Source organism: Petaurus breviceps, unplaced genomic scaffold (genome assembly GCF_028583685.1).
Source record: "Petaurus breviceps papuanus isolate PSGF00001 unplaced genomic scaffold, PetGlider_PUasm1.0 428, whole genome shotgun sequence".
Classification (NCBI taxonomy): Eukaryota; Metazoa; Chordata; class Mammalia; order Diprotodontia; family Petauridae; genus Petaurus; species Petaurus breviceps.
This window is the reverse complement of record NW_027186331.1, coordinates 4,218,135-4,232,120: the sequence shown is the minus strand read 5'-3', so window position 1 is coordinate 4,232,120 and position 13,986 is coordinate 4,218,135. Positions and strand designations below refer to the sequence as shown.

The following is a 13,986-nucleotide window of genomic DNA, read 5'->3' as shown; positions in this document are numbered from 1 at the left end:
CTGGGGAGCCTTCCCAAGCTCAGCTAGAGAGCCCGAGTGTGCGGGGCAGGGGGCGGGCACACATGACATTCTGTAAAAAATAAAAGGTTGGTCTGTTTTGTCCATTGCTGGGGCCATGTTTTAAGGAAGCTGCCAACAAGCCTGAGTGGCCCAAAGTGGTGGCCGCAGAGGAGAGGGCTCCATTTTGTGCTGAAGAAGGCCTGCGTGGCCATGAGGGATGCTGGCCTTCCAAAAGCCTTTCCTGGGGAAAAGCTGGTCTTGGCTCCAGGATCAAGGAGCAATGGGGGAGATGCATTTCTCTCCAAACCAAGGACAAGCTTCTGGACAATTCAAGCTGCCTCCAAGTGGGGTGGGCTGTCCTGGGAGCTGGACGCCCACTTGTCATGTATGTGGCAGAGGGTCAGCTGCTCCCACACTGTATACCCTCTGAAACCCCTCACAATGATGACATTTGGATACTGACTGATGAGGCAACGGGACAACGGAGGCCCAGGGCCCGCTTGTGGTCTGAGGCCTAAGACGTATCTTCCTCCAGAAAGCCTGCCAGTTAATCCCTCCCCCTTGTCTGTACTCTCAGAGACCTTCTACAATGCTCACCTTACATCCCTGGACCCAGAGAGTCAATGGCAGTGAAATGTACCTGGGAGGCCAGGCTTGGCCATGACGGCTTTGTGGCAGGTCTGGGGGACTCATTTCGGAGGGCTCCACTTGCGTGGGGTCAGGCCGGCCCCCTCAACCCCACCCTCCTGACAAAGTCAGCTTTACCTAACTTTGAAAATTCCATTCCCCTAGAGGTAAGTGCCAGGCAGGCCTAGGCTAGCCGGCGTTCTCGGGCCTTCTGGCTCGTGGGGACGGGCGATTTCAGCGAGCTTCCCTGGGAGCCCAGATGCCCAGGGGTCGCCTCTTTCTCCTGCTCCGTCTAGCGCTCTCACACCGACGGCTGCCACAAGGGACGTACTTATCGACTAGCCCAGACAGGTACTTGTCAGCAACCCTGCGGATCCGCTTGTGGATGTGATTGAAGTTCACGAGCAGAAACTGGGCGTGCCGCTCAAGCTCCTCCTCATTCTCCTTGGTTTTGGCCTGGACAATGGGGAAAGAGAGGCCACAGGTGTCCCCAGGGATTCCCTTATTAGGTGTCGTTGCTGGGGGAGAGACTGGGATGAAGAAGAAACACCTTCCCTCTCCCCCTGTGCCAGGGGCACAGGGCAGACAGTGAGGGTTGGGAGTCAGAGGACTTACATCCTGCCTTTGGGACCTCATCTGCACTTGCTCCATGGCCTCTGGCCACAGAAGGAGAGGGAGAACGGGCCTGGAAGGACAGGCAGGGCACCCAGAGCAGAACGGGGAAAAAGGCATTCCAGGCAAAGAGGACAGGAGCAGAGAAGACAGGGAGGGCAGGTCCTATAACGATGGGGTGCTGATGAGTCTGGTGTGGCTACTGGAACGTCAGGCTGAGGACGGAGAGCAGTGCAGGGAGGGGCCTGAAGGCCAGAAAAGGAGCCAGGGCTCAGTCTGGGGGGGGGGTGGTTAGAGAGAAGCCACAGGCAGAGGAAGGGCTTAGCAAGACTTACCTTTTCAGCCATCATGTTGAGGAAAGCGTCAAAGACCTTATCTGCCACAGCGATCACACACTGCATCATGCCTGAGAGGAGAAGGGATTGTCCAATGAAGGACATGTGCAAAGGGACAAGCCATTCACAGGAGTGGATGGGTGAGAGGGAGCAGGGGCCTGGCCAACGATGCAGGAGAACCCATGCTGGCCACCCGGATGACAAGGAGGCCTCACAACCACCTGGTGAGTCAGGGATGGTGCTTGGGGTTGTCTTCTCATCGCAAAGTCTGCATCGGCCTGAGGGGGGGGGACAACATTGGGTGATTGGGCATCCAGAACCCAACCTGATCATCCCCCTAGGGCCTGGCACCCTGGGATCTGACCACCATGGTGGCTCAAGGAATAGGAGCCCGCCAAAGGCTCCAGAATCAACCAATCCTGATCCTTCTAAGCACATGTCTCCAGGGTAGGACAGAACCAGGGTCTTGGCACTTGGCAGTAGGGGTCTCCTCCAAACTTATAATTGTATGGTACAACATTATCATGCACCCCTGCCATGGAGGTACAGTTACTTATGAATTTTACACATGCACTATGATGCCCATAAGCACACACACAATAGAACGGATGCAAAAAAAACAGAAAGCAAAACAGGACGAGATAAAGAGGATGCTGTGTTTGATCCCCGAGTCAACAGGAGGCAAGCCAGAAGAGCGGAAAGCCAGTTGTGAGGAGGGTGAGGAGGGAAGAAGGAAGAGAATATGTAACTCGAAGTTTTAAAAACAAATGTTAAAAACTGTTTTTAGATGCAACTGGGAAATAAGACATACAGGAAATGGGATACAGAAATCCATCTTGTCCTCCAAGAAAGGGGGGACATGGGGGAGGATGTAAGAGAGGGCAGATTGGGGGAAGGGGTATTCAGCATGCTTGCCATCTTGGGGGTGGGGTAGTAGGGAAGAGACAGGGAGAAAATCTGGAACTCAAAGTCTTGTGGAAATGAATACTGAAGATTAATAAACAAATAAAAACAAAACAAACCCCCACCCAATCAGTAAGTATTTGGGGAGAACCTACTATGTGCCGTGTACTTAGGGCACACAGGGAGGAAAAAACTTACTGCTGGATCCTATTCTTGAGGAGCTCACATTCTAATGGGGGAAACGAAACCTCAATAAGTGCTCACTGACAAGATGTTAACAGTATAAACAAATGACATTTGTGGGGCAGCCGGACAGAGCAGTCAAGAAGGCCTGAGTTCAGATCTGGCCTCAGACACTCATAAGCTGGTTGACCCATGAGAGTCACTTCCACATCTTCCTCAGTTTCCTCATTTGTAAAACGGAGACCCCTTTGACCACCAGCATGGTCAGACCCACACTGCAGGAAAGCTGCTTGGGCCTCCTACACGCCAGGGCCCATGCCAAGCTCTGAGGGCACAAACACAAGCAAAGGGTGGGAGGCAAGGCAGTGCTGGAGTCTGGAAAACCCAAAGCAGTGAAGGCTGGCGGGTCGGAGTCTCCCCCAAATGAAGGCTTGAAAGGAGCTCACTAAGGAGAGAAGGGAGACGTCAGAGCAAAGCTAAGACACAGAGTTTTGGATCAGTGAAATAAATCAGGAATCCAAGACACAGAGGAATCTAGTGTTTGATAGACTCAACGGCCCCAGCTTTGGAGAGAAGACCTCACTACTTGACAGGAACTGTGGGGAAAACTGGAAAGCAGTTTGGCAGAAACGAGGTCTAGAGCAACATCTCACACCATATACCAAGACAAGGCCAAAATGAGCCTGTGATTTAGACATACCAGGGCATACCATAAACAAGTTACTTCAGCATGGGATAGTTTGCCTGTCCGATCTATAGATAAAGAATTTATGAGCATTACAAGATTTAAAATGGGTAACTGTGATTACATTAAATTAAAAAGTTTTTGCACAAATAAAACTAATGCAGCCAAGATAAGAAGGAAAGCAGAAAACAAGGAAAAATATTTTTACAAGTTCTCTGATAAAGGCCTCATTTCTTAAATATAGCAAAAACTGATCAGTCAAATTTATAAGAGTGAGTCATTCCTCAATTGATAAATGGTCAAAGGATATGAATAGACAGCTTTCAGAAGAAGAAATCAAAGCTACAGTCATATGAAAAAAATGCTCTTAATCCCTACTGACAAGAAAAATGTGAGAGGATTCTAGAAAGATGCCAGAGCAGGTCAGAAAATTCCAAGCTCTCCAGACTCCCCCACAAACAAGACAAAATAGTGCCTCAGGGTGAATGTAGAACAGTAAAAAAACAAAACACCACAAGAACTGGGGCCGACCAGCGGTCCTCCCAGGACACCCAGATGAGATGTTCAGAAAAATCCCATTACCCTTTTTTCTATCTTGGCCATCTTTGAAATTCTGGTGAACCCCATGGGCCTCTTCTCAGGTGAATGTTTTAAATACAAAGGAAATTAATTATATTAAAATATAGTTACCAAAACATTGTTTAAAAAGTTCATGAAGTCCAGAGAGTTAAGAACTTTTGCTGTATAGGATGTTCATTCAAATACATGCTGAAATCTGGGCAATGTCTTTCTCCACCCATTTAGTCTTTGCTGGGTGGATGGAAAGGTCAGACTTCCTCAAATGATCACACATCTCTTCTCCCAGGATCCTCTGCAGTATTCTGGGGCTGGGCATTGATCATCAGGACAATGTCTTGCGCAAACAGGAGCATAGGGAGGATCTTGCCATCCCCTCCTAGATTCCAAGCTCCTCCAATACAGTGGCAAATAGCTGTGGTGATCCGAAAAACTTTTTCCTCCTTCAAAAACAGGACGATTAGTAACCCTATTTTTTCGTGACAACATTGGGATTAAATACGTTCCATTATTTCTGCAAAATCTTGGGTTTCAAGTAATGCTTGGTGAGCTCATGATTTGGTCTCCAGAGTCTGGCTCTCTTTTCAGTTTATCGCAATACCAGATTGGTTTCCATGGCTGTCACAACCAGAAAGCCCTCCCAGAGACACAGAGCTCTGAGAGAAGAAAGGGACCCAGGACAGGACCTCCTCAATTATAACTCATTTTCCCAATCCTATCTGCCAATTATGCAAATGATTTTGTCCAAGGGCAGAACTGTGGGCCCCAGAATCTTTTCTAACCTTTCTCTGAACCCCGTGAAATAGGGGGAGAGAAGGGAATAAGCAAGTATAGAGCACCTGCTGTATGCCAGACCCTGTGCTAAGCACTTGTCACAAATATGATCTCTTCTTATATGATCTCATCTTATCTTCACAACAAGCCTGGGAGTGAGATGCTATTATTTTCCCCTTTTTACAGGTGAGATAACTGAGGCAATCAGAAGTGCCCTGTCCAGGGTCCCACAGCTAGTAAGTATCTGAACTCAGGTCTTCTGGCCTCCACTGTGCCAGCAGCTGCCTTGACTTGTTCTCTCCAAATCTAAGGTGGGCATCAGACAGATTTTGTGCATCTTTCCTCTATCTCCCACTAACTCCAGGAGTGCATGGCCCCTTCCTAATTCCAGTCATCTCCTTGCTAGTGAGACTCAGGTCCAGAATCCAAGCTCCCCACATCGGTTCTACTGCATTAAGCAGGATGACATGAGGATCACCACTGTCGGGTGGTCCCCCGGGCAGGAAGTCATTTGCTGCACCCCATCTGCTCTTCCTTGTCTGCCTGCTACTCAAAGCCTCTGCTCCAACTGTGGACTCCTGTCATATGGCCCAGGAGACAAGGTCTGGGATCCCCTTCTTCTTCCCTCTCTCCTCGGGGGCTCATTCTTCCAGCCTCCAAACCCTTGGCTCAGGCTAGCATTTCTTGCCACTTCGAATATCGCGGGCATGTCCTTCAGAGTGATGCATCATTCTGGCTATGGAGACGCTTTCTAACATTGGCTTGTGTTCACACAGAGATGGACTCGTGGGCTGTGCTCCGCCCCAGCTGCTCCCCCTTCCCTACGGCCCCCTCCTCAAGCTCCCCATTGTGTGCTGTCCACCCCATCCCAAAGGCAGCTGGTTTTCTTATTTTTGTATCCTAGGAGCTGAGTACTGGGCGAGCACAAGGAATGGGCTAGCCTAGGATTTATCCAGTAAATGCTGGACCTAAATGTGCCTCATCCTCCAAAAAGGCAGAGACAGGTCAGTGTATGAAAACATTTATCAAAGTGGGTGTAGAATTAGCATATGAGCTTCTGTTTTCAAATTAAAAAGCTGTCAGGTAAAACAACTGAAAGAACTGGTGTGAGGTCAACAATTACAGAGAAGAGACAGAGAGAGAGGGAAAAGAGAGGGAGTGAAAGAGAAAGAGAGGGGGAGAGAGAAGAAAAGGAGGGAAGGGGGACAGAGAAGAGGGGACAGGGAAGAGAGGGAGAGGAAGATGAAGAGGAAGAGAGAGACAGAGAGACAAAGAGAGAAAACAGAGGGAAAGAAAGAGAGAGAGAAGGAAGGAGGGGGGAGAGAGAAGAGGGGCAAAGGAAGAGAGAGACACAGAGAAAAGAGAGGGAAGGAAAGAGAAAAAGAGAGGGAGAGAGAGACAGAGAGAGAGAGGGAGGGAGAGAAGCAGAACCGGGAAGCCTGCATCTGTGCGTCTCCATGCAGGCGTTAGGTCCTGCTCGGGGCCCCCTGGCCTGAGTGACAGGCCCTTTGATCTTTGGGCCCTGAAGAAGGTGCAGCAGCTGCAGCCCCTCAGACTCGTGGAGCCTGGCATGGGGGGGCCACAGGCATCATGTTAACTTCTTCAGGCCCTTCCAGGAAAGATCAAAGTCAGAGAGGCAGCTGGTTTAATGGCATCTTTCTGACAGTCCACGTACTGACAGATGTTTTTGTGATCGCTTCTTCGAGGGAAGGCTCCCTTTAGTTATAAATACCGAATCACAAAGGGACAGTAGAAGACAAGACTGGAGCAGTAATCCAAAGGCCCAAGCCAGAGTCCAGGGCTGACACTCACTTGCTGTGTGACATTAGACAAATCCCTCCCCCTCTCTGAGCCTCAGTTTCCTCAGCTGGGTCTCCACCTCCTCAGCAGCCACAGCTATCATAGACACAGAAAATAAAGTTCTTCCTGTCAGAATCTGGTGCCTGCTGATGGTTCGATGTTAGAAGCAGATGGGATTTCAGCCAGTGGACATGAGGTTCGAGAAGAGGCAGGCCTGGCAGCTGCCCCCAAAGCCACAGCAGCAGAGGCCCCAGCACTGGGAGTCCCTCAGGAACAAGGCCTTGGCTGCTCCTCTTCCTGTCTCCCCAGCACTTAGCACACAGGAAGAGCTTACTAAATGCTTTTCCACTCACTCCTTCACTTAAGGAAGGGCAGGAAAGTGGGTGGGCCCTGGAGGAAGCAGAAGGCAGAGTGCTGTGTTTCTGGGACACCCTGCAGCCAGCCTGGACATAAGGCCAGTAGAGCTCCACTGTGCACTTCTAGGACTGGGCCAGCTGCTGGTTTGTTCTCGCTCTCTCTGCAAAAAGCAGAACTCATGCCTACTGATTTCCCTTGATAATGCTGGCCCTTAGGGGAGGGAGGAAAAAATTTCAAACTCAAAATCTTATAAAAAATGAATGTTGAAAACTATCTTTACATTAAAATGCACCCAAACCAATGAGAGAGAATGACGTTCTGGATCAGATTTCTGCCAGGGATGGGGAAAGGACTGCTAGAAATCACAACAGCCTCGGAAGGGAGAGCAGCAGTCCATATGACAATAACAAGAAGCTTTATAGAGCGCCTAGGCTGGCACTATTATCATCCCTACTTTACAGTGAGGCGGGCAAAGGTTAAGTGACCTGCCAGGGTTGCAGCAACAAACTGTCTGTGGATGGATTTTCACTCAGGCCTTCCAGACTTGGGCTCTGCACTCTGTGCCCGGGCTGCCAAGTGGCCTCTGAGCACTGCTGATGCCTGGGTTGGTTGGCAAAGCAGATACCACAGGCTTTTGTTCTGGAGGGGGATCTGCCCAGAGGGGTGGGAAGATCCCAGAATGAATCCAGAAGGCTCCAAAAGAACCAATGCCGGTGAGGACACACAGGCATTATCTGGGATTTCCAAAAGGAACAATTAGGCCTCAGGTCCAGAAAGCACCGCCTCCCTGAGCATCTTGGAGCAAAGCCTGGGAGGTGCTGGCTGGGGGCACGACTCTGCCGTCCCAGCAGTTCCCACTTTGGAGTCACCCCCACTCCTAACTTCCATGTATAGATGGTCTGTCGCCAAAGCAGGTCTCTTCTGTCTCCTCTGTGACTGGGGGGCTGGCCCTCTATGACCTCAACCAACCTCAGCCACATTCAATCTACAGGGCTAGGCTTTGCATGAAAAACTCAAGCTTGGACTTGGAGACAATGGCAGATGCTGATACTCAAGCATTTCTCTAAGTTGAAATATTTAGCAACAGAGATTTTTAAAAACCAAAATTCCTAAATTCATGTGAAACCCTGCTCCCCTCGGCTGTAGACATGGCACAGGGAGGGGAGGGTCCCAGGAAGCCCTGGCCCCAGCCCTGTCTCCTGCAGGCTGGGGGACCATGGGTCATGTCCCCCGGCCCCACCCCTGCAGAGCAGAGCGGGAACCAAGAACTTCCTCCACCAACGTCCCCAGCCTTCCCGCGCCAGCTCCCAGGGCAGCCTGGCACTGGCCTGGAGCTGGGCCTGCAGACCTCAGTGATCACACAGCCCAGCAGCCTCACTTTGTAGAGGCCGCCAAGCATGTCAGCAGGGCGGGCGGCAGGAGCCTTGGGCCCCTGCTCATCACATGTCATCATGTGCGATCACTGGGAGCTATCGTCATGCCCCTGCTCCTTTGGTCCGGGTCCGGGGTCCCGTGAGCTGGGAAGACCGGGAGCATGGGCCCCAGGATGAGGTGGGAGGCTGCTGGGCAGAGAGTGAGCACAGCTTACCCGACTTGTCCTTCTGAATGGCCTTGTCCTCAAAGTAGTAGAACATCACTTGGAAACGGTCTGGATCCGTGGAGCGCAGCACCCTAAGGAAGAGAGTGGTCATGGCTGGGAGGGCAGTGGCGTCTTGGGCCTCCTCCACGAGGTCCTGTACACATAGGACCCTCCCTGCGGTCAGAGCAGCCTGAGTCAGGCGGTCAGCAGAGCAAGGAGGAATCAGTGATGCCTGGGGAGCCCAGGGGCTTGGCCTTCTCCAGGCTCAGCTGGGGTCACTTGGGACAGGCTGCTGCAGGCTCTAGGGGTCTGAATGTTGTGTGTGACACAGCCAGGGAGTGTCTGTGCCTAGAACCACATGGGACGCTTTCCAATTCACGTGACCCGACATTTATGCCAAGGAGCTTCACCCACTTCTGAGCCTGGAGGCAGTCCTGGGGGGCCCAGCCCAGCACTGGCCAAGATGCTGCCCAAGGCACACCAACACTCAAGCAACCGCCTGGCGCAGTGGGCTGCTGAGTCTGTGACCTCCACTGGGAACTGGAAGCACGAGTGGGGACGCAGGAGAGGAAAATGTAAATTGGCACAGGAAAAACGGGTGATTAACCAGAGGGTCTAACCCTCCATTGACGCCTGGGAACAGAGGTCAGGGGACCTCTCAATGGCTGTGCCAGAATGGGCAGTTTGGCTGGGGGCAGGAGGAGCCTGGCTCTCCAGGCAGCACTTCACTACCACAGACCAAGGGCGCTGGGCAACTGCAGGGAGGCTGGAGATGCTCATGCCCCTCAGGTCTCCAGGCCAGGCAGGAGGCCCCCTCCTCAGGGAGGCTGGAGAGGGGACCCTGGCTCACCACGGGGTCCACTGGGGCAGGGCTCCCTTCTAGCTCTGGGGATGCAGGACCCAGTGAGGCCACAGAGATTACATGAGTGAAGGGGGCTTTGTTCCTGCTCTGAGAGATTTCCAACAATGGTGTTAGGTTTTCTGCCATTTTTTCTTCTTAGTATGCCAAATGTACCCGGTAAGGTGACTGTGTCACTGTCTTCAGTCAACATCTGCACTGGCTATGTACTGTGGGAGGTGATGTCCAGGTGGGCCAGAGCCCGGCCTGGCTAGGCCGGCCTCACTGCCCACTGCCATTTGTTACACTGTCCGTCTCTGGCAAACGGATGTCCTCACCAGCCTCTGGGCTCCTCCCATGTTCTCTTGCTTCTGAACCCATCTGAGCAGGGGCTGGCAGCTGAGGGTTCCCTCCCCCATCCTCAGTCTGTACCGGAGCACTAGGCCAGGATCCCTCCTCTGCCCTGCCAATGCTTTACTTTGTGCCTAACTGATTTGCACCTGGGGACTGCCAAGTTAGCCTGCAAGTGTACTGAAGGCAGGCTGGGCTGGCTGGGCTTCCCACCTCCACATGCATAGCCCTGGGCACTGAGCCACATACAGAGACAGAGGTACCGAGTCCCGCACACGTATGGCTCACAGTTTTGGGAGCTCCGAGGGAGGAAGGGGGTCCACAAGACCATGGGCTCCTTGGGCCCAAGTCTCTGAAAAGTGGTGTGGGGCCTGCAGGTGCCCATTCTCACAAGCCCTGGGGGCTGACGGGACATGTTAGGCCTTGGGGCTGGAACTGGGTCTGAGGCCAAGAGCCACGCCCCTCCCCCTTCCCCAAGGCGCCTCTGGGAGGAACCGAGATGGGGCCCAGGACAAACGCACCTCATGTACTCCAGGCGGTAGACTGACAGCAGGTAGGTGGACATGGCAAAGTCCAGCTTGTTGATGAGCGCGGACACTTCTGGGGGAGGGTCCAGCAGATTGCTGATGGTGCTGCGCAGCTCGTTCAGTTCTGCCTGCAGAGCCAAAATCAAGCTCTTTACCAGTGGCTGCTCCCGGACACGGTCAGCCCCTCCACCAAAGCTGATGGCAACTCATTTGCCATTGCTCTGGTGTAGTCAGAGGCAAGGCCTGGGCTTGTGGCCACTAGATCACGGTTGGTCCTACTGTTCCATTTGATGGATGAGCAGACCAAGCCTCTCACCGTGGGTCCCACCTGGCCGCCCCATCGTGGCCAGTCAGCAGACTGAGAGTGGCCTCAGGCCTTTGGCAAGGAGGGGGAGGGATGACTGCGTGCGACACCCTGTGCCAGGGCTGGCCCTCACCGGTGTCACGGTGTCATTCTTCATGGCAGAGTTGTATTGAAGGACAGACCGCAGGGGCTCCTTGCTGGGGAATGTGAGCAGGGGGGACTTGGTGGCTATTTCACAGACGCCCTCGTACCACTCCTCGGGCCACAGGCCTGCAAGTACAAGAAGGGACAAGAGGACAGCTGTCCAGAGGCATTCAGTCCGGTCCAGCCCAGAGTTCGACCTGAGGGCTCAGGCAGCGGGGTGAGCACAGACTGGCAGCTCCTGCTCCCCTTCCCAGGCCAGCCTCTCTGTCTGCTCCAGGATTGTTTACTGGAGACACGAGGGAAGCCCCAGCACCAGCATGGCGGACTGTCTGCCCACACTGAAGCCTGGCCAGGCAAAGCAGTAGCCACTGGGAAAAACAGCTGCCCAAAGCTAGCTCCTACATCACCACAGTGAGCAGGACCCATCCTTTAATTGTGGAAAGCCTGATGTGAGCATTCGAGGCTCACTGGGCAGACTCCTATCAGATGCCAGATATGCCAGGGCAAGCCCTCCTCTTGCCCTGCCCTGGTTCCTGCAGGTCCAGAGCATCCATACTCAAGAACGCCAAAATCCTTCATCGGAACCCATCTTTCTGACTTTCCATCGTTCCCTACGCCCACTCAGGCCCTCAGTCCCACTCCAGGCACTGCCCCAGCTGGGGTGCGAGCTTCACCTCTCGGGGCATTGTTTCAAGCCCACACTGTCCTCTCTGCGCCAGGCCTGGGTTTCTCTGTCCATCACCGCTCAGACCTTGCCAAGCTCCTGCTCAGGGACTGGAGGAAATCCCAGACTCACCGTGACTGGACTGGGTCTCCCACCAACCGATGGGATCTCAGCTCAACTAGGTGCGCTCTCCTCCTTCTCCCTCATCAATTCCCCGTGCACTCACCTGAAAGTGTTCAGAAGCCTCCCACAGCCCTCCACCCTGACCCTGGACCTCTCTGCAGGGACTTCACCTTGTACTTCCCTACAAATGCGGGCCATTCACCCAGAGTTCCCTCAAGCCACCCTCCCCTGCTCTACTCCAATGCCCCTGTGGTCATGCCAGGCTCCAGGGAGGGAGCTTGGCCCTTCCCCTCACCAAGAGGCTTCTTGGACCACGTTCCCACCCCTTTTCTACAGAGGATCCCCCCCATCATCTGTCTTCAGTTTCGCCTAGATTCTTGGTTCCTTCTCTATTCCCACCAAGTCTCAGCCAGCCTTAAACGCCCTTGCTAGGCCCTGTCATCTCCACAAGCTAGCTTCCCTCCCCTTCTCAGGGAGACTGAAAAGTCGTCTACACTGGGGCTCTCTCTCCTGAACCCTCTGTGCCCTCCTGGGTTCCAACTCATCATTCAAATGAAATTGCCTTTCCCACAGTTAGCAGGGATCGTTCACTTGCTGACCCTCTTCTCAGTCCTCATCCTTCCTTGACCTTTCTTCAGTCTCTGACCCCGTCCATCACCCTCCCTTCCTAAAGGGAGGAAGGAAGCAGAAATGCTCTGTCCTGTCTGTGCTGTCAGGGCCCCCTCTCTCCAGGCTCTCCTCCCTCTGACAGACCTCCAGGTCATGCCTCTGACCAGAGGTGTCCCTCAGGGCTCTCTCCTGGGCCCTCAGCTTCTCCCCTCTCCCTCTATGCTACCTCACAGGCCAATGGAGTCAGCTCCTGTGGATTCAGTGACTCTCTCTACAGAGCAGGCTCCCAGACGGGATAATCCAGCCCAAATCTCCGTCTCAGGCTCTGTTCCCAGGACCCCAGTTGCCTGCTGGTGCCTCAAACTGGCCATGTCGAAAACAGAACTCCGTATTTCACCCCAAGTGCTCCCCTCCCCTGACCACTGGCTGCCATGTGAGGAGAGTCCCCATCATTCCCTGGAGAGTCTGTGACGCACGTCCCAGAGCAGAGCAGATGTGAGCTCCTTAAACCCACAGTGCTGAGGAGAGGCTGGTCTCTAGATATCTTGAGCACCCAACTGGATTTTTAGGAAGAGATGAATGAACCCCAGGGGCCCGTCTCCACCCCAAAACTGATCTGTTTCCTCTAGCTGTCTGAAGGCTCTTGGGAGGGCAGCTTTGGGCATATGGGGCAGGACATGGCTCCCCCCATGGCCAGATAAAGGGAAGAATGGCCCCAAATGTCTGCCCACTCTTTACCGGGGCTTACTGAATAGCCCCAGACGGTCAATCTGCGGCTTCTAATAGAGACCCCTCTAGAATCTGGTCTCAGTGTCAGAAAATGTCACCTACTGAAATGAAGCTACCAGAAAAAGACACCTACCAAGCAACCGCCAGAACTGCCACCCTCAAGCTGGCATCCAGGAGAGCTCCCAAATCTCACGGAGAAGATAAAGGAGCTGCAACCTAACGTCTAAGGGTGGAGCCAGTAGGGGGTGCTGCAGTGCACAGAGAGCCAGGGCTGGAGTCAGGAAGACCTGAGTTCAAATTCAACCTCAGACACTTCCTAGCTGGATGGCACTTCTCCCTGTTTGCCTCAGTTTCCTTATCTGCAAAATGAGCTGGAGAAGGAAATGGCAAACCACTCCAGTATCTCAGCCAAGAAAGACGCAGATGCAGTCAGGGAGAGTCAGACACGACTGAAACAACTGAACCATGCCAATGTCTGATGGAACATGGCCACAACCACAGGCTGGGGCCCTGTGCAGCCTCTCAAGGACCTAAGCCCCAGACTCTGGGACATCTGGAGCATGGGGAGGGCATGGCCAAGCCTCGCCTCTCCCCATAGCCCCACCCACATGGAAAGAGAAGATTCTGTGCAAGTGAGCCCCGGGGTGCGTGGCTGCGCACTACAGGCCCATCTGCCTCTGAATCAATCATGCTGGCAAAATCTGGCTCAGCACTCCCACTGCTGAGTCTGGAGTCCCCATGGCCTGCTGGACTAGAAGTGGAAGGCCACCCTCTGGAGCCAGGCCAAGGTGGGGAAGGGTCCATAGGCTCTGTCTAGAACAATCATGACCTCACAACCAAAGACTGGCCTTCCCGAGCAGGGGCAGTGTACTCAGAGCTTTCAAAAAGACACCTGGGGAGTAAAGCGTCCACCAAGAACTAGTGTCCTAAGGAGAATGAGTCAACTTGAAAGAAACACATCCTGCCACATTCAAGTCCATACCTGCCTGAGTTATGGCCACGGGTGTGACCTGAGGACTCACCCAAAGCTGAATGCACATCTCCCTACCTGAGCCTTCCACAGCAAATCCCATGAGCACGGAATAAAGCCAGAAATCGCGGAAGAGCTTCTGAAGTCTTGGCTTGGCCTTCTTGATGGGCAGCAACCGTCTTGTGAGCTAATGGGACAAGGAAAGAGAGAACCAGAAAATGGGGGTTGAGAAAACCTAACCACATGACCTTGCCATCCAAAATGTGGCGATGGACCAGGAGGAACATACTAATGCC

General features: G+C 53.2%; 1 protein-coding gene across 2 annotated transcripts in view; it reads right to left on the bottom strand.

Moving 5' to 3' along the window:
• Window positions 1-13,986, bottom strand: part of PI4KA (phosphatidylinositol 4-kinase alpha) — a 135,330-nt gene that overhangs the window by 48,235 nt on the left and 73,109 nt on the right. For both annotated transcript variants that reach the window (XM_069100900.1, XM_069100901.1), the window contains 6 exons: window positions 13,769-13,877; window positions 10,585-10,721; window positions 10,142-10,275; window positions 8,441-8,523; window positions 1,575-1,645; window positions 959-1,083 (listed from right to left, as the gene is read on the bottom strand). In XM_069100900.1, the coding sequence (XP_068957001.1) occupies window positions 959-1,083; window positions 1,575-1,645; window positions 8,441-8,523; window positions 10,142-10,275; window positions 10,585-10,721; window positions 13,769-13,877 (659 nt within the window). The remainder of the gene's footprint in view (window positions 1-958; window positions 1,084-1,574; window positions 1,646-8,440; window positions 8,524-10,141; window positions 10,276-10,584; window positions 10,722-13,768; window positions 13,878-13,986) is intronic.